The sequence below is a fragment of the Danio rerio genome, chromosome 15 (assembly GCF_052040795.2).
Source record: "Danio rerio strain M-AB ecotype USA chromosome 15, GRCz13ab, whole genome shotgun sequence".
Taxonomy (NCBI): domain Eukaryota; kingdom Metazoa; phylum Chordata; class Actinopteri; order Cypriniformes; family Danionidae; genus Danio; species Danio rerio.
The window spans coordinates 33022618-33047531 of record NC_141035.1 but is presented as its reverse complement, the minus strand read 5'-3'; the positions used below and the strand labels follow the sequence as shown (position 1 = coordinate 33047531).

The 24914-nt window shown below is 34.7% G+C and overlaps 1 protein-coding gene and 1 long non-coding RNA gene across 2 annotated transcripts in view; one reads left to right on the top strand and one right to left on the bottom strand.

Annotated features, from left to right (window-relative positions):
* nlk2 (nemo-like kinase, type 2) overlaps positions 1-24914 on the bottom strand; it is a 148667-nt gene that overhangs the window by 76526 nt on the left and 47227 nt on the right. The window contains exons 2-3 of the mRNA NM_001113485.3: positions 5866-5995; positions 5624-5679 (exon numbers count right to left, since the gene is read on the bottom strand). Coding sequence (NP_001106957.3) covers positions 5624-5679; positions 5866-5995 — 186 coding nt within the window. The remainder of the gene's footprint in view (positions 1-5623; positions 5680-5865; positions 5996-24914) is intronic.
* Positions 1-24914, top strand: part of LOC147840660 (uncharacterized) — a 190423-nt gene that overhangs the window by 129842 nt on the left and 35667 nt on the right. The gene's annotated exons all lie outside the window — the stretch shown is intronic.

Here is a 24914-nt window from a genome sequence, read left to right as displayed (position 1 = left end):
TTTAACTCTATGCAAGAACAGTAAATGTCCATATTTTTAATGTCTAATAAGGCTACTTCAGAATATATGGCTGGAGATTGCAAGAATCCGACTGCAAAGAATGCATTGATGTTTTTGTTTTTTAATCCATTCAAATGATAGCACAAAGGTTCCAGTGTGCTGTGCGAAAGCAGAAGGATATGAGTCTTTGTTTAATCCGTTGAGCAAATAAATACTTTAAGCGGAACAAAGATAGTGGCACTGAGGGGGAACATTATCACACAGAATATGAATGTTCCTCTGAACCTATGTGTGTGTGTGTGTGTTTATAAGTGTTTACAGTTTTATATTATGCTGCCTCTGTACAAGTCTGATTCTTGGAGAACAATGGCAAACATGAGCGCTACAGTCTTCACCAGGGGTGGGCAATTCATTTTTCCAAGGGGCCACATTAGACTGTGGCGAGGTTTTAGAAGGCTAGACCAATGCAGTAAATGTGTTATATAAAAGAAAACATTCTGTGAAACTATTCAATAAACATTCATAAAAACTCTAAAGTTTAAAAAATAATCAATTTTACACCAGCAGTATTATAAAAGCCAAGCATCACAATATCAACTTCATATAAATGCCATGGGGTTGTTTGATTGCTTCACTTTAGTTAATTGTATTTATTCATTCATTCATTCATTCATTCATTATTTTTTTAAGTGGAGAGAGAGAATTCTAGCCTGTGTTGAACTGAAGAAGTGCACTGAAGTCAGGTTGAATGTGAGATGGATAGGTTATGTGCTATGTGATCATCACTGCGAGAGGATCTGTATCTGCATTTGTTAAATCGTTAATCTGAGGTAATTAGTCTACCTTTATTACTGTGTAATTACATACAAAGTGTGAAGCTGCCTTGTTGGTTCCTGTCACATGATTTGTGGTTCACCAGCGGCCCTCTGAAATGTTTTTTTTTTTTTTTCAACTTGCGGTGCCTGAAAAACGTGAGCGTGACATATTGCATGTGCACAACATCCTATTTGAACCTACGTGTCTCCATTTAAAATAATTAAACTAAGCGCGCAAAAGACGCTATATCTAAAAGTACCCTTTTGTTTTCTCGGAATATCATTGCACGTTGCAAGGCCCTGTGGTTGAATTAAAATTAATTAAATACTTTAGCGGGTTGATGCAAGAAGTCCACATGTGGCCCGTGGGCCATAAAATTCCTAGTTCCTGTCTTCACCATACTGTGAAAGATTGTGATTATTTTTAGATTTCAAAATAAACTTATAATGCATTTTTTTCATTTTATTTTCTGGAAAACAGTTGAAATCAGAGTCGCAATTAGGAGTGTGCAATGTTTATAGTCTATGATCTGGAGTATGGCACTTAACAAAAACAACTATGTGTCCAAATTCATTCAATGCATATCAGTTAGATTGACTCTATAGTTTAAATGATTACAACTGCATTTGTATTATTTTTACGATTAATATTATTAGTCCCCTTAAGAAATTGGCTACAGAACAAACCACTGTTGTCCAATGACTTGCCTAATTAACCTAGTTAAGCCTTTAAATTGCATTATAAGCTGAATACTAGTATCTTGTAAAGCAATTATTTTTAGGGTTTTTTTCACCTTTAATGCAATAGTACAGTGTAGAACAGACAGGAAAGCATTGGGAGCAGAGAGAGGGGAGAATTGGCATAGGACCTCGAGCCGGGAATCGAACTTGGGTCGCCGGGAGCACTTTGGTGCTATTTGTCAGCACTGTTAACCACTAGGCTATTGCCGTCGACAACAGAATAATTATTAAGTATTGTGTACTATCATCATGGCAAACCAAAACCAATTAGTTATTAGAAATCATTTATTAAAACAATTATGTTTTGGAATGTTTTAAAAAATCTAAACAGTTAAACAGCACATAGGACATATTAAACTGTTAAAAGAACTGCAATTTCACAGGAGGGTTCATAGTTTTGACTTCAAATTAATTAAAAATTTCATTATTAAATTATTAAATTTATGTATTTATTATTTATTAATATTATTATTTATTTATTAAATTTTTTTCATTATTCAAATTATCATTGTCAAATTATTAAAAATGCATTTACAACGAATGGGCAAAGTGTATAGGTTATAATAAATAGGTAATAATTTAAAATGACAATAAATTAGTAATGTGAGACTTTTATAGTTTTCAATATGTAATCTATATGTATTAAAAATGTTTTAGATGTTTTTTTTATATGTCATTATTATATGTCATTTATATTATCACTATTATCAAGTTGTTATTGTTTGTATGCCTGAAATGATTTTTCAGTAAACTATTTTAGTGAACTATAAACTATTTTTACACAGATTTACATTTTAGTGGGTGCCTTCTGCAACTGAAAAAAAAATTAATTTTTATATATTTAGTATGCACACAACATACATCCAACACAGGCTCATACTGAAAGTGTAGCCCTATAAACATTTCTGAAGATCGTGATTTATGTAGCCAGAATAATGTATGGCTGCATCTCATCTTTAAAAGGAACGTTACAGGGCGGTATGATGCTGTCCCTGTTTCCACCCCTGTGAGGATGGCTTTCTCACTTTTACCAGCTTCTCCATTAGCACGCTATGTACCTTTGCGGACACAGAGAGGACTTGACCACAATGACAGGGTTCAAGTTTGGCAAAGAACGGTTCCAGAAAGTGGGTAAGAAAAAAACAGAAGCCAAAAAATAAAATAAACAAAGTAAATAACAGGGTGAGAATGTGGTAAAATCTGAAAACATGGTAGAAATCAGGTGATCCTTTTTCTTGATTGCTTTTTAAAACTGTCGGTTGAGTTTAAGGGAAGTGAGTGGTAGGGTCAATCGGTGCTTTTGAAAACACTATTGGTTGGGTTTAGAGAAGGAAAAGGGTGGGTCAGTTGATCGCTCAGTCAGTCAGTCATTCAGTCAGTCAACAGCGGCCTCTAGTTGATTTACGCGAGAACAACAGGCTTGAATGACACTCGCGAGAGAAATTCGAGGCCTCAAAAAGCATACACAGCGGCCTCTGGCGGATAGGCGACAACAAAAACAGCAAAAAACCGTACCTCCTGTAATGTATTTGGCACTCTCTAGAAATGTATATAGCGGTACGTTTTCAGAATGAGCCTGGATTGACATATTTCCCATATTTCCCACAATATGTCTCCCTCAATCCTGCTGCCAAAAAAGCATAAATGCAAGCACACAGAAGCCCTGAATGTGCAATACATCTCCAAGCACTCTCAAACCATCACAATCAATCATTGCAGAGAGCTTAAAATGTAAAGTGCATGTTGTTTGGCATGTTCACCATTCTGCAGTGGATTTACTCGCACACGGCATTATTTACTAACGTTATACATCTTTCAGGCGATTCCAAACACTGCAAAACGAAGCCCAAACCCCTGCCAGCAGTCACGCTACATGAGGAACGTCTAAAAATACAAAAGCACAGGATAAATCTCCCGGCTAATTAACACAAGAGGCTGTTTTGTTCCTGATTTTGAAGAGCAAAATTTTCAGCTAATTTAAGAGGAAAATGGTCCAGCTCTAATCACAGAAAGCCTCTTGGTATTGGAAAGAAAGGCTTATAGAGAGTGAGCGTATCGGGTGACCGGGCAAGAGTGGCAAACAGGGAAAGCATGTAATTCCCCTGATTCAATTATAAAGCGAATTAAGAAGCCGGGGGATGCCTTTAGCAGTGGGCAGACCACATCTAGGAAATATCAGAGTGTGGTTTCATAAAGAAAAGGCTGTGTCAGCTTTTTTTTTTTTTTCTGAAATCCATATGAAGTGCCTTCTGCTAAAACAAAACCATTAAGGGATGTAAAGAAAAACGAGAAAGGAGAAAGAAGAGGCCTAAATGTGTGATAATCAGTGAACAGGCCAGACCAGTTTTAAAACAGATGACGTATAAAAAACACTCAAGCACAGCATGAAGCGAGCCATAACCTCTCTCCAAACATTATGTTCAGCTTGATCCCACTTTAGCAACCACAATAGGCACAAAAAAGCATATGTGCTGCAATTTAAGACCTTAAAACAAGACCTCAGATGCCCTCTCCATGCGGGAGTACTGTAATCTACCATCTATTGTTTCATTCGGCTCCTTTTGATTTTTAAATTGTGTTGAAGCTTGAAGCTTTCAAGGTCTAAAAAACAGGCATTTAGAATGTGGTTTATACCTGTAAATATATAATAAACTTTAGGATTCTTTCTATTATTATTATTATTAATAATAATAATAATAATAATAATAATAATAATAATAAAAATAATAATAATAATATTATTATTACAATTATTTACTAAAATAAATAATAAGATAAACTAATACAAATAATAATATGAATAATAATAAAATAATATATATATATATATATATATATATATATATATATATATATAAATAAATAATGTATATAATAAAATAAACACATACAAATAATAAAGTAATAATATTAATGATAATAAAATGATAAATAAATAATGTATATATTAAAATAAAACTAATACAAATAATAAAATAATATTAATAATAATATTATTGTTCATATTATTTACTAAACTATATAATAAAATAAACTAATACAAACAATAAATCAAATTTAATATTAATATTATTCTTATTATTATTCATATAAATCATTATAATAATATAAATAAATAAAGTATTTACATTATTATTAATATTAGTAATAATAATGATAATGTTTGCTAAACTACATTATAAAATAAACCAATACAAATAATAATAATAAAATAATAATAATAATAATAATAATAATAATATAAAGACATTAATAAATATGTCTATATTATGTCTATTATATTACTCAATAAAAATATAATAAATAATAATAAAGTCATAAATATTATATAATGATTTCCATTTTTTTATATTTGTATAGGTGTTTACTAAACTATATAATAAAATAAACATTTACAAATAATAAAACAATAATAGTATTAATAATAATAATAATAATAATATAAAGACAATTATAGATGATGACTTTATGTTATCTCTTTTATCTTATTTATCTCTTTATGTTATCTGTCTTTTATATTACTTAATAAATTATTTAAACTAATTCTTAAAGCCATAAATATAATATACTGCTCAAAAAAATGAAGGGAACATTTAAAGTGCCTCAATTGTTCTCTTTATTTTTTTTAAATATATTAATTATTATTGCTACTATTTTATTAATACTATTTTAGTATTACATTTACTAATTATAATCAAAATAAGAAAACGTAATAATATTATATTATTTGAATTCAAATGTTTCAAGTATTATATTTTATTATTACTATTTTGTATCTATACAATAAGAAAATGTTATTAGACTACCCCACTACAAAAAATAATGAATATTCGTCACTATTAATGCACTCTTTCTAGGTCTTAATCAAATAAGTAAACTGTGATGCTGTCTGGTTCATTTTCACATAATCATCACATTTAAATAACCAATAATCATAATGTATATATAAGCCAGCAATAATTCCAGCACAAGTCAAAAACTCTGATCAATTCCTAACTTTTTCGTGCGTCAAAACCCCTTCGCTTGACAGCAGCTGGTAGAGCAGCATTTTTTTTTGTTTAGGATACATTTCCTCAAAGTAGTCGATGTGTGGAGGCTGCAGAATATCCAGAGCTGACAGCACCTGTGGAGAAACAAAGACAGAGCGCCAGAGGTCAGCTTTGACGTTAGTGAACGTGGGCACTGACACCAGCATTCACATCACACTGGTTTCCAGGCACCAGCAGCACAGGGACAGCCAGAGCTAATGGCACCATGGGGACAGAGAGTAAGGGAACACTGACTGATTAATACAAAAGAGGAAGCTCACGTTGTCGTGCTTGAAGAAACAAAGCATCTTCAGCTCACGGAAAACCCTCTTGCACGAGACCAGGTTTTGGAAGACATTGGGCATCTTTTTGAGTGCCACGCGTTTGCCGTCTCTGGGGTCTGTCACCGACCTGAGAAGAAGAGGAAAAGAGAAAAATGAGTGATTAGCTCGGCAAAACTAAATATTCTGTGGAAAAAAAGTATATATATATATACAGTACAAACATACAGTGAAAAAACTACTTATTTAAAATGAGCTGAAACCACACAATTCTTGGATTTGTGGGGAGACAACTTGACTGTTTTATGCTCCATCCGCTTACATTTGTAAAAACTAATCCATTAATTTGATTCCTTCTGTTATGATTATCAGCAGTGCTGCTCTTGCAGGCTGCTGGAGAACACTTACATTCAACTGCACTACAGATCCCATCATACACTTTACTCACACACCTGGCCTAAATCCCCCTTGATTGCAAACACAGCTGAAGCTTATGAAGACCAATAACCAGGACTATAAATGCGCCTTACTCACACACACACTTTGCTGAGTCTTGTTTCCTGTAAGCACTACGAAACATTATTCTTGTCTTGCTTGATCGTGTTTTTGATAATGGTGGGCAAAGCATGGCTTCAAAAAACACTGAAACAGTCAAATCAAATGATTTAAAGCTTCAAAATGTTTTGAAACCCGTCTCTAAAGTGACACCTATTGGTCATTTATATTGCTCTGGAACAGCTTTGGCAAAGAAACAGTTAAGCAAACTGAGGTGTTATACCACATGTTGTAGAGTTGAGTTAGCAAATGATTTAGTGAAGCGATGAGAGTTCCTAACTAGCACATAGAAATAAATTGGTTCGAATCCAGACTGGTGCAGCTATAGATGTTAATTTTTAATTGTTCTCCTAACTTGTTTTGTTTTAACATTAAAATGAAAACTTTGTGAATAAATATAATTCGTTTTGTTCAAAAAAGTAACATTATTAAAATACATCAAGTCACAATTTAATAGAATTTGTAAAAGTCGAGCTTTGAACTCGAGTTATTTGTAGCACAGTTACCAGTGCGCATGCATGGTCCACTAGGCGAAGACTTTTTTCCAACACTGTCAACGTAAGTACATATAGGCATATTTAGATCAAGTATTATTTTATGACAAATTTAATGACTTCATGCAAGTCTTTTTTGCAGCCCCAAAATATCAGATATTTTCAACCCAAGCTCATTGTGGAAACGTAGCCCCGCGGACATTTCTGCGGACCGCGATTTACGTCCCGGGAGGTACGTATTCGAGCGTTTTTTTGTTCTCGCGCGAAAAGCCGCCGGATTGAAAAAAAAAAAAAAAAAAAGCAAAAGCCCTCGTCTTCGATTTCGACCGCGTTTTCGGATCCCGCCGCATTCTTGCCCTCATTTTTCGGATTCCGTTTTTCGTCTCACCTGATTTCCGGAACCCGCTGTTCCCCGGACTCGATCCCGGTCGTCGTTCACCGCGGCCGGCTCCGGCTCCTCCTTCTCCTCGTCCGGGGCCTCCGCTCCGCCGACGCAACGCTGTGAGCTAGGCGGACAAACTGATTGCGTTGGGAAAGCCCTCCACTCGGAGGCGAGCCGTCGGCCGGCAAGCACGAAGAGGAGGGGCGGAGCGGCACCACACCGCCCCGCAGCGTTCGCTCGAAAAAAACCAAACGCGGCCTTTACGTACCTCCGGCCACGTAAATCGCGGTCTCCAGAAACGTCCGCGGGGCTACGTTTCCAGAATGAGCTTGGGTTGGATATTTTAAATATATCCACATTTGGCACATTCCCTAAAAACTACCTTTCTAATGATTTAACATAACACAATTTTAGTATGATTGCTTATTTTTTCCCTTTTTAATTACACAATGAGTTAAAAAAATACAAATATGGTGGTTGACATGACGTTTGCTGTTTGCTCAAACTACTTATTTAAATTAGCTGAAACAACAAAACCCATGAGGTGTTTTTTGTGTCAGCTTAACTGTTTTATGTTCAATCATTCAATTGTTTTCATATTACTACAATTCCCGTATTGTGATGTATTTTGATCTTTTGCCTCCTTTATTTATGTCTTAGTACATTAATCATGAATATCTTAGCAAATTCATTTCCCTGAATAAATCTGTAATATAATCAAAGAGTTTGTCTGAGAAGAGCAAGCACGAGATGATTTGTTGATAAAGGCTGAAGGGCTCTCAGTAATGGCCTTGAATGTTGCCGGTTTGTGCACATCTTTTATCGTCACTGCGCTACGAACAGCTTGATGTGACCTTACTGAGAGACGTCAATTGGTATAAGAGCCTCTCCTTCTTCCTGAACACTAACACATTTCCCAGAGCAATGTTAAACACATTACACAAATGCAGCAGCTATCATTTCTCCAGCACGCAGAGTCATTTCCATTCACCGCTTTCGATGTTCATTTTAATGCATTGACTATACATGAAAGACTTTCTCTCTCGAATTGATAGCATTCGTTATTACGAAACGGAGCTTGTGTATGTTTATGCAAACTACAAAGTGCACAATATGTCTTGAATCAATACACAAATGTTTCATCAAGTGTATGTACTCTAAGTGTGTGAATTGCTTTGGCTGTTTTTGGTGTTATAATGGTCGTCTCAAATGTAGCTGGTAAACCTCAGAGGTGCGATCACTGTGTGTCCCTGAACACAGAGACTGAAACAGAATGGAACATTCAGACTGAAAAACAATTCATGCTCACGCAACAATACACAGGACAGTTCTGAACGCCAAAAATAACAAAACTATTGTTTATTTTGAAGAACACAAAAGAGTTTTTATGTTCACATGAGGAAAGCAAAAGCTGCGGATTTTCGTTTTAGTGAGGGAAAAATGTGAGATGAAATTTTCAACATTTTAACAGTTGTGTTATGCATAACATATTCTAGAGCAATAAAACAAGCCAATTGACACACAAGTGATTACAATAGTATACAATTAATATTGTATTATAACAGGATTAGTAGTATTTAAGTGTAATTATATAATCTTATTAAAACATTTTATGTATTTGAAAGTCTCTTATGTCCTCTAAGACTGCATTTGTTTGATTAAAAAAACCTTTCGATAAACAAAAAATATAGCATAAGCAAACACATGAAAATGTAAAGGCTTTTTTAAAATTAAAAAATGTCAATAAACTAGGGAAAAACATCTAAAAGCAATTTAAAAATATCAAATAATTATTTTTTTATCAATTATGATAAGTTTTTTAAACTAAATAAATGATTAAAAATCTAAAAACAATATCATTAAAATTTTTACTGAACTGTAATGAATTTCATAATTTGAATACACATAATAACTAATACTATCTTATTATTATTTTATATTAATTCATATTATTTATATTAATTTACTATTATTACTATCATTAGTAGTATCTTTTTAAACTAAAGAAATATAAAAAAATATTTAAAACAATGTAATTGAAATTCTACTGAAATGTAATGAATTTAATACATTTAATGATTATAACAATAGTAATACTACTTTATTATTATTGTTATTATTATTATTAAAAAAAAAAGTCTTTGGATAAACTAAAATATAGCAAACATATATTATTTTGACACTAGCCATTAAAATGAATGGGCATTTTTAAAACTAATAAATATCAATAAATTAGGGAAAAACATCTCACAGCAAATTAAAACATTGTGCATTCAAATATCAAATAATGTATTTTTAATTGAATATTTTTACTACAATTATTAGGATTTTTTTACTAAATAAATATTTTAAAAAAATATTAAAACAACATTACTTAACTGTGATGAATTTTATAACTTTAATGCATAAAACAACAATAATGCTATTTTATTATTATTATTATTATTATTATTATTATTATTATTATAAAACACTTGTGATGTTGTTATTTAGATTCTATATAATTTGATGTTAAAAAGGTAAATGTAATTTTAAACAGTATATACTATTAAATGTCCACTTATAAACTTTGACATCGGTGAGGTAGAGTATAAATCATCGTAATATGGCTTTAATGTTATTTGTGAATTTGTAAATATATAATGCAAAGGCACAAATGATTGAGGTCATCTCCAAGTATTGAACAATAAGTCGATGTATTGATTATCGTGACAGGCCTAATGATAATAAACATAAAATTATGATTATTAGCACTGTTTTATACACATGCCAATCCTGACTTTTACTTGTGTTCTTGGTAAGTATCTATCACACTACAGCGTATCTATAACACACAATGTGTGATATGTTTATTGCAGCAACGTATGTGGGGGAAAACAAAGACAAAGTGCAACACAGTGGTGACAAACATATAATGGGGATTAAAAACAAATGAGGTGTTTATCAGGCCATGAGAAAACATTGATCGCCAAGATGAATGATTAACAGAGAAAAAAAAAGGTCTCTTGGGTCAGCACCAAACACACACACACACACACACACACACACACACACACACTCACACAGCACACATTCGCCTGCTCATGGCATGTGATTCACAAGCTGGATTAGACAACAGCACGAGGGAGAAGGAGAGGAGAGAGAGAGAGAAAGAGAGAGAGAGAGAGAGAGAGAGAGAGAGAGAGTGAGAGAGAGAGAGAGAGAGTGAGAGAGAGTGAGAGAGAGAGATGTTTCTTTGATAAAAGGCCATCGCTACAGCACTGCCATCTCTCCTCAGTATCAAAACAAACGCTACAGCAGGAAATGAAGACAAGTTTTCTTGGAAAATAGAGCAATAAAGACAGACAGACTCGTAGAGATATACATGCTGAATGAAAATGTGACAGACAACGCTGTGGATTTGTACAGGAAGAATTTCAGAGCTAACAATGATGCAGTTTGTTTGCACATCTCAACTAGGCCGTCAAGCAACACTGACTCAGTATTTTCTATATGTATTGTTCTGATAGGGATTTTTTAAATGTCTTTGTTTTAAGCAATATAAGCCATGAACAAAACTAACCACACCGTAAAACATTCATCAATTAACTGTATTTTGTGATTCACAGGTGTTTTCTGTTTATTGTATGGATGTAAATTGCATTATAGGAGCTTGATCTCTGCTCTGTCTACTTTTGATGTGAAAATGTTAACTCTGCATTTGAACAATGTGACTTTTATTGATATTTTAGTAGTTTGAAATAATATAATGTGTAGGAAATTATATATGGGGAAATAAATCTGTAACATAACAGAAAAAGTACTGGCAATTTATTACACATTTATTGCCAGTTAATTATTGTTTATTAGCCATAACATTCCAGACATTATATCACTTCAAACTATCAGATATTTCAATAAAAGTAACTTTTTCAAAATCAAAAGTTGTTTGGAGGAAAGGTCAAAGTCCCATAATGTAATTTTAAAGCATACATTCATAAATGCTAATTTACAAATATTTTAACAATGCAGCCACAAAATGAAGACTTGCTCATTTGCAGTGCCTCATGAGAGTGGGCAAAGTAAAAAAAAAATTATATATATATATATATATATATATATATATATATATATATATATTAGGGATGTAACGGTATTGTAAATACCGTCATACCGCAATATTAAATTTTTTCGATATTACCGAAGTCGCATGACTCGGTAAAACTATAGGTCTTCTGAGAAAATTTGCTCAGGCGAATGAAGCGAACGGGAGGTAGCTGGAACTTCATTTCCCATCAGCCCCGGCGTGGCCATAATCCTTTGCGGTCTGTTGTCGCTACAGATCCAGTAATGCGGAAATGGAGTGTGTTGCTAGTAGCGGAGATGAAAAAAAGATGGAAATGATCGAACCTAAAGCGGGTGTTGTTGCCGCGCGCGTGCTGAATAGCGGTGCTGTCGCGCGCGTTCTGATCAGCTGTGTTGTGGCGCGCGTATTGTAAAGCGCCGAGGGGGGGTTGAGCGCGCATACTCAAGAGAGGTGTTATCGCGCGCCTACTGAAGGGCTGGAATGGACGGAGGTTGTGTCGCGTCGCGGGGGCACTTTTGATCATTTTGGAAGGGCATTTTCTATCCAAGACTAAAAAGGGCATGTGCACTGCACAGGTTGAGCCCTATGTGTGCACGTGCCTGCAAGTTGGGGAATACGACTAATAACAGTCATGGGGACTGCAGAAACACAGCACACTGTTCAGATTGATGCAGACATTGACTTGTACCGCAAAGAGATCTCTATCTCACTCATGGTTTGTCCTCTCAAGTGGGGGAAAGACAATGCACAACGTTACCCCACTGCTGTCAACATGGGCCAAGTCATATCTCTCTTGTCCCAGAATCCTCAGTCCCAAATGAGAGGGGTTTTTTCTGTTGCAGGAGACATTGTAAATACTCAGAGATACCAGCTTTTACCAGATTATAGTTATATGATAATTTTCCTTTAAACCCATCTCTATCTAAGTGAGTGATTAAATGTTAAATGTGATGAGTTTTTAACAATACTAAATTGAAACTTTATTTTTTTACATGGTTTAATAATTTTTTGTTATTAAAATTGAAGTTCCTGTTTCAAAGCTAACAGATAGATGGCTAATTTGTATGTCATTGACACTTTTGGCACTTTTTTGGGAGTATTTTCAAAAGTTTTTTTTTCCTGTAAATGATTCAATAAATACCGTACCGTGACATTCATACCGAGGTATTACCGTACCGTGAAATTCTGATACCGTTACATCCCTAATATATATATATATATATATATATATATATATATATATATATATATTTTGGCTGCATTTTGCTTACTGTAAGGGTCATTGCACACTGAATCCAAAATCTTCTTCTGTAATTTTTCGCACGTAAGAAAGTAAATTTGACGTCATAAAAAAATTTGAATCAAGTTTCGAATCGCTCTTCACCGAGCACAAACACAAATACAGGGACACTAAAGCGTTTGAAAGTCGCAAAGATCAGTCGATTGCTCGTTTGTGTTTGCACTCGGTAAACATCGGTAAAGTGCAGTGATCTGTTGACCTTCACGCCCAATCACAGTAGTTTCTGTTGAGCATCAGTAAACACTATGGCAAATCAGTGCTGTTTAAGAATGCACTCAACATCGCTTAAATGTTAGCAATATAACTGTCGTTTTTTTTCCACTTCAGTACATAAATTCAGTATCGTGACAGGTCTAATATAGTGAAAGAATCAGTTCGATAAATTGAGTTTGATAAAGAAAAAGTTAGCTAACTAGTGCCATTTCCCTTATTTTGAAAGCTGAAAATGAGGTCAGATAACCCTTTTTATTTTCACTATTCCATCCAGAACGGACCTTTGGGTCACTCGGAAAGCAGTGAAATTATACATTTGTGTCACTGTCTCTGCGCTGATAAGTTATACAGCCAGGTACACAACGTTCCTGTGTGACTCTAGGCAATACTGTGTTTTTTCGTACCACAGCCTCGATTTCGCTTTTAAAATGGCGGCCACGTGAAATTGATCGATAGGTACTGCTAGTCTCTGTATAGGATTTGTTTACATACATAAATGTGTGAGGTATCACAAGCATTGTATCAAAATATTTGATCTAATCTTTTCTTTCCTTTTCTATTTTGTAGAAGACGCAGGAGAACAAAAGAACTCTGCTTGAACTGACTCCGAAATGTTTTGCGTTATCTTAGGAATGGATTAATTAATATGCATCAGACACAGTGTGCAAGGTTTGTACAGTATAAGTGACAAATTTTTCAGATATGGATACAAATAAAACGCATACGAAAGTTTCCGACTTAAGTGTGCAAAGACCTTTAGACTCGCATAGGTGGATTGTTTTAAGCATTATTGGTAATTATTGATTCAAATATTATGCACAATGTAAAAATAAGGGAATAAAAAAGCCCACTCTGTTGTTTCAGAACCTGTAAACTTAAAGGTGCCGTGAAATATAAAACCGATATAAACATCCAAAGCTTGTCACTTCCACCTAAAAGGATCAAAATTTTTTCACAATTTCAGTTTCCCATCAAATCTTGATAAATTAAATGCGCTCAAGTATCTGACATGGCCCGCCCCGTTCAAGACACTTTTCATTCGATGCACTTTTTCTCAACCAACCTCACTGGCAGAGCTGTGATAAAAACGAAATGCTATTGGCTGTTTTTTAAATGAGGAGGAGCTACCAAATGTCCCACTCTCTCTTCATGTTTCAATTGAGATTACGTCAAACATGGAATAAAAAAAGCAAATTTCAAAGCACTTCACCGGACCTTTAAGGTATACATTTTCCAACATAATAAGACTCCTAGAACACCACTCTTGGACCCTGTAGCGTAGGTCGAGGGGCGAGACTGTCAACGCATTTGACCAAAGAGTGAAGATCAGAGTAGAGTTTCAAAGCTGTTTTGAATTCAGCTGGGTGACACTACTTCAGATTCAACATTAATAAAATAAAAATAATGCTGCCAAAAATAAACATTAATCAAATGTCTGATATAAATTACTGCCCTGACTAGACTGAAAAAAAAAAACATAATTAGTCCTGTTGTTTCTTTCTAAGCTTAGTTTTCACAGACATTCGTGAGGGGGAGTCATCTAATTTAAGTCATTAAAGCCGTGTCAGCAGCCTTGTAGCAAAATCCCTGCCTCCAGCGTCTCCAGGTGCCAAAGAAAACCACAACATGAGGCCACGTGAGCCTGACTGACGCCTGGACTCCAGCTCTTCAGGACCTACTTCCTGGAGACAGAGGAGAGAAATGTCTAAAATAGAAAGATACGCCTCACGTCTATCGCTGCATCTCTTTCTCACTCTCTTTCCCCCCTCCGCTTTTAATCATTGGCTATTCAGAGATGAAAAGCCTTTCTGAAAGGGAAAAAAAGATTAGCCGAGTACTTCAGACATGGCTTTTCTCTCTCCAAGTGCACATGAACATGTCCTCACAAACCAAAAATAGCTCTTTTAACCATCTTTTTTGACATTGCAGAAAGCAAGTTAGAGGTTGATTTGAGGTTTAGATGTGACTACAAGTGGGTAAAACCTTTGGGACTAACGAGCAGTTTAATTCATCTGTTAATACAAAATGTTTTTACTCACACACAATTAAGTCTTTTTTTCTGTGTAAAACTTATATTTTAGTATTTTTTCTGTGTCATTGTGTTGTGGATAATGTTCTTATTCCAGGGCTCAAATAACTGCTATTATATTTTTCTTGTCGGGCTACCAAAAATAAACCAAAAATAAATTTACCCAGCCTGTTGGAATATCTTAATGGGAGGAAAAATATAGCCTAATCCAGTACTTTTGCATTCTCTCACAAATTGGGTAACTATGTTCTATGTATTTTTCATGCATTGAGGAACCACTATAAATGTGTTTGAATTTTCATTTGTGCTAACTGGTGTTGTCAAAACAACCAGTTCTTTCTATCCAGGCTCATTCTGAAAATGTACCTCTATATACATTTCTGGAGAGCACAAAATATGTCCCAGGAGGTCCATCAAATTCTTCTCGCGAGTGTTATTCGTGTCTGCTGTTCTTGCGTAAATCCACCAGAGGCTGCTGTCGACTGACTGTTTGACTGACTGACAGAACTATCGACTGATTGACTGGCCCACCCTCTTCCTTCCCTAAACCCAATCAATAGAGTTTTCAAAAGCACAGATTGACCTGCTTTTCCACTTCCCTAAACCCATCCAACATTTTTAAAATGCAATCCAGGACAGCTGGTAAGGGCAAAAAGGAATAGCGTCATACTACCCCGTAGCGTTGAGCCTATGTTGGATACTTTGGTACTAAGTTGATATAAAAATAAATAAATAAATATAATTAAAATATAAATATTTAATAAAGGAACATGTACCAGGTTTTCACAAAAAAATTCATGGACAATAAATAAACAAATAAATTAAAATAATTAATTAAATATGGTTATTTTGAATATACAGTTGAAGTCAGAATTATTAGCCCCCCTGAATTATTAGCCCCCCTGTTTATTTTTTTCCCTAATTTCTGTTCTGTTCTGGGAAGATTGTTTCGGCACATTTTTAAGAATAATAGTTTTAAAAACTTATTTCTAATAACTGATTTATTTTATCGTTTCCAATATGACAGTAAATAATATTTTACTAGATATTTTTCAAGACACTTCTATACAGCTTAAAGCGACATTAAAAGGCTTAACTACGTTAATAAGGTAAACTAGGCAGGTTAAGCCCCGGTCAGATTACACGATTTTTTTGTCAGTTATGAAAATCACTATGTCAGATTATGCGATTTTTTCTTGACAAAATCGTGACTTGTCGTGGGTAGCAAATGTGTCAGACAACCCGTTCCTTCACGATCATTCATCTTGATATATATATATATATATATATATATATATATATATATATATATATATATATATATATATATATATATATATATATATATATATATATATATATTTATATATATATATATACATATATACATATATATATATATATATATATATATATATATATATATATATATATACATACAGTTGAAGTCTGAATTATTAGCCCCCCTAAATTATTAGACCGCTTGTTCTGTTAAATGGAGAGCAGATTTTTTTCAACACATTTGTAAACATAATAGTTTTAATAACTCATTTCTAATAATGACTTTATTTTATTTTATGATGACAGTAAATAATATTTTACTATATATTTTCAAGACACTTCTATACAGCTTAAAGTGACATTTAAAGGTTTAACTAGGTTAATTAGGTTAACTAGGCAGGTTTGGGTAATCTGGCAAGTTATTGTATAACGATGGTTTGTTCTGTAGACTAATCGAGAAAAAATATAGCTTAAAGAGGCTATTAATTTTGTTACTAAAATGGTGTTTAAAAAAATTAAAACTGCTTTTATTCTAGCCAAAATAAAACATATAAAACTTTTTCAAGAAGAAAAAATATTTTCTTCTTGAAAAAAAAACAAAAATAATTAATATATATATATATATATATATATATATATATATATATATATATATATATATATATATATATATATATATATATATATATATATATATAGTATGTATTTATTTTTATTTTGTAAATTACCAAAGACTTAAAAATGCTTCCCTGAAAAGCTACCAAAGATGTTAGAAGTTCTGTGTTCTCTGTCTAGATATCAGTCTTAATTAAGAAGACATGCAGTTAGTGTTCACATAATATGTTTTTACTAGGGATGTAACGGTATCAGAATTTCACGGTACGGTAATACCTCGGTATGAATGTCACGGTACGGTATTTATTGAATCATTTACAGGAAAAAACAAAACTTATGAAAATACTCCAAAAAAATGCCAAAAGTGTCAATGACATACAAATTAGTCATCTATCTGTAAGCTTTGAAACAGGAACTTCAATTTTAATAACAAAAAATTATTAAACCATGTAAAAAAATAAAGTTTCAATTTAGTATTGTTGAAAACTCATCACATTCAACATTTAATCACTCACTCACTTACTTAGATAGAGATGGGTTTAAAGGAAAATTATCATATAACTATAATCTGGTAAAAGCTGGTATCTCTGGGTATTTACAATGTCCCCTGCAACAGAAATAAACCCTCTCATTTGGGACTGAGGATTCTGGGACAGAGATATGACTTGGCCCATGTTGACAGCAGTGGGTAACGTTGTGCATTGTCTTTCCCCCACATGAGAAGACAAACCATGAGTGAGATAGAGGTCTCTTTGCGGTACAAGTCAATGTCTGCATCAATCTGAACAGTGTGCTGTGTTTCTGCAGTCCCCATGACTGCTATTAGTCGTATTCACCAACTTGCAGGCAAGTGCACACATAGGGCTCAACCTGTGCAGTGCACATGCCCTTTTTAGTCTTGGATAGAAAATGCCCTTCCAAATCGATCAAAAGTGCCCCCGCGACGCGACACAACCTCCGTCCAGCCCTTCAGTAGACAACACCGCTCTTGAGAATGCGCGCTCAACCCCCCCTCGGCGCTTTACAATACGCTCGCGAGAACACAGCTGATCAGAACGCGCGCGACAACACTGCTATTCAGGACGCGCGCGGCGAAAAACCCGCTTTAGGTTCGATCATTTCCATCTTTTTTTCATCTCCGCTACTAGCAGCACACTCCATTTCCGCATTACTGGATCTGTAGCGACAGCAGACCGCAAAGGATTATGGCCACGACTGGGCTGATGGGAAATGTAGTTTAAGCTACCTCCCGTTCGCTTCATTCGCCTGAGCAAATTTTCTCAGAAGACCTATAGTTTTACCGAGTCATGCGACTTCGGTAATATCGAAAAAAAATTTATATTGCGGTATGACGGTATTTACAATACCGTTACATCCCTAGTTTTTACACTGTAAGGTAAGCCTACTGTATGTAATTATTTTAATCAGTAAAGCCTGTGGCATTTTGGGGCATAAGGACATCTAAAATACAAACGCGAGGTCTCCTGGCAAAAGATATATAATCATTCTACTATAATAGATATCTATTAGCAACATTTTTAGGATCAAAATGTCCAATACCCACTAGAAGAGTAATATATTTTGCTCACTTATCTAATTAAATTAGCCCAAATGTTTCGAAAAATGTTCAAATCCACTGAATAAGCAGTATTAATAGTCACACTTTATTTAAATGTACAATTCACACTTTTAACAAATCATAAACTAAGACTTTTAGCTCAATAAACTACTAATTAGCAGCTTATTAATAGTAAAATAGTAGTTGGAATTGGGTAGGGTTGGGTACAGTATGTAAAATAAGAATATACTTTATAAATAATAATAAATAATTTAAAATAATAATAAAAATATGTATATATATATACATAAACATTTTGACATGGACCTTGTCATTGTGTCGACATGCAAAGGATCAGTTTTGAGTTTTTGAGTTTTGTAGATTATTAGACTAATAAACCATTTTCCATCAGTTTTATTACACAATATATTAACAGAACACTTATTTTTGTGATATTTATTAACAAAATGCTAATCCGATTCAATTCATGATGCTAAACTTATCTAAAAAGTGACCCTGCCTGAAGAAGAAATAGGCTAAATGGATTAAAAAAAAATGGTTCAAGTTAATGGTTAACTCCAGAAGACTTGTAAATTGAGGTGTAGTTTTAAAATGAATAAAAATGAATTTAGATTTTGTGATTTCCCTGCGCTCTTTTTCTAGCCAACCTTACTCGCTCTGTCATTGACTCTAGCATCAAAAACAGCCACATTTTATATCAACTCAAGGTTTCAACCTTGTCAAAACTCTCACTGGCTGTACAATGCACATTTTCACAAACCTGACAGAATGCAGACTTGTCTACAAACTAGAATACAGCTAAAAGTTCTCCTTCAACACATTCATTGACAAATACAATAGCATACTGCCTCATTGTACTGTGTAATTACACATTTATGCTGTTTAGGAGATAAGAACTCGCAAAGCCGGTCTAGGAAATCCAGAAGAACATCCTGGGTGCAAAGCCAAACTCAAGGTGAATTTGCATTTCCCTAAAGCCAGCGGGAAAAAAATCCATATGACAGAAATAAAAAGCACACCATCTCATGAATACTACAAGAGCAGAATCCACACTGCATAGTCTCACTCCTTGAAGGTTTGTTAGAGTCTGAAAGGCTATTGATCGTGCTTGGCTAAAACACGCAGATCCGTATCACAGACAGATTGCCGTGTTTTGTATCAATATAATACGAGTCAGCGGACGAAACTATGTGCTGATGAAAATCTTGCCCAAATCAGAGGAACGGGAGCCACGTAATAAGTAGGCAAACCCTGCCGAAGTGTATCTCGTGATTAAAAGCCTTTCTGGTGGAGAGTTTTTCTTCGGGCTGGGCATTTTGAACGGCGCAAACCTATAGAGATCAGCCTGTAATCTGAGGCCAGCCATTTTACCTCAGTCGTTAATAATTCAACATCAACCATATTCACACTGGTACCGAGGGACAATGGCATGTTTGATGAAAGAAAATAAAATGTATTTTTAGAAACCAAACAAGATTTCAGGGCGCTGGCGAAAGCATGTTTTTTTTTCCAAAAAGCTTATTTAACAGTTTAAGACAGCAAATATAGACCTGACGTTGAGAGGGGAAAAACGTGTGTGTTTACGCTGTTGCTGGACAAACTGTCCTCTAAGTGTTTGGTAAATTGCATGGCGCTTTGTAGGTGTAAAAGCTCAGGCTGTACACTTTGAGTCTTAAATGAGTCACAAAACAACTCTTCAGAAAAATAATGCTGTGTATTCTGTGCGTTCAAGAAAACGCCCCTTCAGACTTCCTAATAGCACATTTTACAGTCATCTACTGGATAGAAGTGATTTTAAATGCACTTCAGGTCAAAAGCAAGGCAGAACTGAAGCAATGATTCGGGTCATGACAGAAATATGAACCATCTCTTAGAATAAAGGAGGAATAATTACAGAGACACTGACATTGTACACTGCACAAAATATCTGTTAATTAACAGTTTCTGTATTTTGTGTTTTCTGTTTATTTACAGTTGTGGGACCTTGATCTCTGCTCTGTCGACTTTTTATGTTGAAAATTCCACTGACTTTTACTGATTTCAGTAGTTTGAGTAATGTATAAGAAACACTATATAGAAAATTAGGTCTGTAAAAGAACAGGAAATGTACTGGCAGATTATTGCAACTCAGGCTCATTATTGATATGTACCCCTGTATACATTTCTGGAGAGCGTAAAATACATTCCAGGAGGTTCATTTCTTGCAGTTTTTGTTTTTGCAAATCCACCAGAGGCCACTTACACTTTTCACTTTCACTTTTCAGATCTCAAAATTTCTTTCACGAGTGCCATTCTCTCCTGCTGCTCTTGTGTAAATTCACCAGAGACCGCTGTCGACTGACTGACTGACTGACCAACCAACCAACTGCTTTCGGGAACCATTCTTCTACAGACTCGAACCCTGTCGTTGTGTTCAACTCATCTCTGCGTCTCAAGTCTGCCAATGTACGTGTCGAGCTACTGGACAAACTGGTAACAGCGGAAAAGCTGTCCACACAGAGGTAAGCAGCCAGCTGGTAGCACAAAAAGAAGCCATAGGTGGCGTCATATGATCCCGTAGTGTTTCTTTAAAAAAAAATAATAACCCCAATTTTACATTGATCAGGAGTACATTTGCATAAATGTAATAAATTACAAGCTTAAATTAAAACAATAGAACAAAGAAACAAATGAAATAGACAGTGTTTTCTGGTTTTCTGGAGTGTCTAACAGTATTGAGGTACAAATGTGGATCAAAACTTTATATCAAAATAACATATTAATAACGGTTTTTAAAATAATGTTTGTACTTTTGCTGAGTGCCTTTTCGCTTATAATTTTGCTGTTTATTTTTATGTATTCTTACCTAAAGAGCCCTGACACATTAATCACCCCCTGAAGCACTTTTTGTTTGCTTTTGGATTTTAAAACCTTCAGATCAATATTGTCATAAAACTATTGAACAACACCTATTCTTTTTTTTTTTTGATAAACTTTTTTTTTGATCCACTTTAAATGTGGATTATTGTATCTTCATTGCATAAATAAACAAGATCATAATGATCCTTTCTTGTGCTCAAATGGTATAAATTCGCTTTAAGTTTGACATATTCACACACTTTCGGAAATAAAGGTACGAGAGTTGTCACTGGGGTGGTTCCATTGCAACAGGTAAATATTTGTACTTAAAGGGTCCAATTATTAGTACCACAAAAATTTTAGAGAGGTACACTTTTGTACATAATATGTACCCTTGCGGTACTAATAAGGACCCTTTAGTTACAAACGTGTATCTTTTGAAAAGATACCATCTTGAAACTATATATTGCACAGACCTGTGGGACTAAATTAATGTTGATACCAAACATTTGGGTTTGCTTTGATATCATTGATTGTTATTTTCGAATTCGGGAAGTTAATATACAAACAATAAATATTTTTTTGCTGGGAATGAATGTTTATCAGTATATTCAGTGTTGGGTAAGTTTTGGGTAACTTTTAAATAGTAATCGACTACAAATTACTGATTATTACCGGAAAATTGCAATCTGATTACATTACTACTTAATGTAAAAAGTAATCGGATTACTAATAACTTCACTTTAAAGTTACTTTCAAAACATATAAAATAATTTAATATATACTGAAAAACATTTCAATGGGTTGATAACAGCAGCTTGACATATTCAAAAGAGCTAAAGTGATAGTTCACCCAAAACTTAAAATTCTCTCATTATTTACTTGTTCCAAACCCGTTTGTCTTTTTATTTTTATTTTTATGAAGGACATGAAAAAAACAGGATATGAAAAACCACTGTAGTGTCCTGTGTGCGAGCGCAAAAGACGTGATATGTGAACGGCCCCACAAGCAGTTACGCTTCTCTTCACATGCAGAAGATATTTCACTCCAGATCCAGCACATATATCCAATTTACCCTGTTTAGACTAAGTTGCGCCACTGTGTTTCTGGTGACGAAAATTGTCTTAGAACGCTTTCTGCTCAAATGCTTGAACAAGTTGCTTGTCGAGTTAAAAGCAGTCGAAAGTTCTTTAGACTGGACATGTTCTGACTTTCACAACAATATTTAAGTGTTTATGCTCAATGAAATCAAAGTAATGTCTGAAGCGACTGCTCTTGACAGCAGCCATTTCAGCAGGCCTTCTCCAGCTATTGAAAACCACATACTTATCAACTAACGCTACAGCAGAAAATGTGATTTAAAAGAAGCATTTGTTTTATTCTAAATATTATATTTGTAATGTAAGTAACCCAATTACATTGACTTTAGTAACTGTAATCAAATTACATACGTGTAAAATATAATTTGTTACATTGCAGTGTTCCTCAAAAATGTAATTAGATTATAGTGGCGCGTTACTGTGGAACGCATTACACCCAACTCTAAGTATATATCAAAAAACAATGTAAATAAATGCCAATAACCACACTATATTTTTCTAAATATGCTGATTAAATGTTTGTTCTTTGTTCTTATGCTCTGATCTGATGAATAACTGAGTAAGCTTATCGTGTGTGTTTCCTTATTGGTGCCAACCCACATAAATAAACCTGATGTATTTGCAGATGTTGTCTGCTGTAAGAGCACAGTTGTTGCTGTTTTTATCAAAAGGTTATAGAATAAACACATTTTTCACAGCTTTCTAAGCGCTTGTTTGCCAAGACTGCTAATAACTGTAGAGGGCATTGTGTATGACAAATGCGAAACATCTTCAATGAAATAAACGACACCTGTCCTGTGCCTTTCGTTCCATTGACAACTGAGGTCTAAAAGCAGACAAAACTCAAGCAGAGACACTTGACAATTAGCTGCCTACTTAAGCACATGACTACTTCATGGCTTCTTGCATGTGGAAAGATGACAGACGTTGTTTCAAGTGCGCAGACTGAATACTTCATGGGCCACAATCTGACGAGCAGCGAGCCATTGTTGATTTATGACACTCTGCCTTTTTCTGCAGCCGCCAAGGAAAAGCGCTAAGAGATTCTGGCTTTTTTCATTGCGAGCCCCGGGAGGATGGAGCGATCGGAGGGATTTTTTTGGCAGAGCCACACAGCTCTCTGTCGCTCCCCAGCCACTTTGATTTTCCTAATTAATCTACAGAGCCCGGCCTCTTTTCCAGGCCTCTGTGCAGATTTTTTCCTCCTGAACGGCGTGTGATCCACGGATGTGCTTTTCCTGTCGGATGGGGTTTGCGTCAGAGACACTACGCACATGACCTGTTTAACATGTCCGGCCCCTGGAGGTGGAAGGTTGTGTTTGAATTAGCCTAGCAAGGATTAGCATATGGCTGTATAATGAATCAAAACGGCAGCACGTGGTGTCAGTGGATCTGAAGTCTCCGCACGACTCGTGTGACACACTTCAGCAGCGCTCTGAACAACGAGCCAGTGACAGACTCCACCTTTCACACAACACAACTCAACAACTTTCTGAATAACTCAATAATAAATCCTTTTAGGTCCAGATCTGAGAAAATACAGAGCATTGGGAAACATTGTAGTCAGATCAGACTTTATATGTTATGGAGGTCAAATTCAAATATTTCAATTATTAATAAATATAGAACATGGGCCTTTGGCAAATAGCATGGCCTAATTTTAAATAATCTTAATTCTTTCCAATTCTTTAGACAATTTTGACTGTAAATTTAAAACGTAAACTGCAAATAAATATTATAGGAAAATTAATAAACATATTTATAAAGAAACATTTTTATGGTTTAACTTGATGTACTATCATAACTAAGAGAATGTACAAAAAAACTACAGTAAATAAATATACTAATGTATGAACAGAATGTATATATGTTTATATATATTTAAACATATTATTTTTATAATATTTTATTATATATATTATTTATACAACAGTTCTGTCTGGTTCTCAAATCTGATTGGCTGATAGCCATGTAATATTCTGCAGTAACCTACAGCCTCCTTACACTTCTTTATTACTCCTACAGTTTGACAAATATTGCAGCTGTTGAACAACATAATGTACTTTTAAGGCTTTTTTTTAGGTGAAAATGTAGTTGTTTAGATTGTAACTAAGCAGTTTATTTATAGGGGTAGTGCCTATTTTAAATGTTTATAATTTGGACATACGGCACGTCGGCGGCCATCAGCCTGTCATCCCGAGGTTGACATTCCGCCACAAGATGGCGACAGAGACCAAAATAAGGCCTTAGAGGAGAAAAACTTATTAGCTGTAGTAATTTCAAACTAGCAGGCCCGTGCAGAGACCATTCAAAGGGCATGTGCAGGATAAATTTTTTGAAGAGCGGAGGAGGTGGGGGTTGGGGGGTTTGGTGCGCTGCAGATCTGCAGAGTGTATGCGCGCGTACTGAATAGCGGTGTTGTCGCGCGCGTACTGATCTGCTGTGTTGTCGCGCGCGTACTCAAGAGCGGTGTTGTCGCGCGCCTACTGAAGGGCGGGAGGGCACTTTCTATCCATGACTGAAAAGGGCATGTGCACTGCACAGGTTGAGCCCTATGTGTGCACGTGCCTGCAAACTAGAGTTAATCAAATTATTA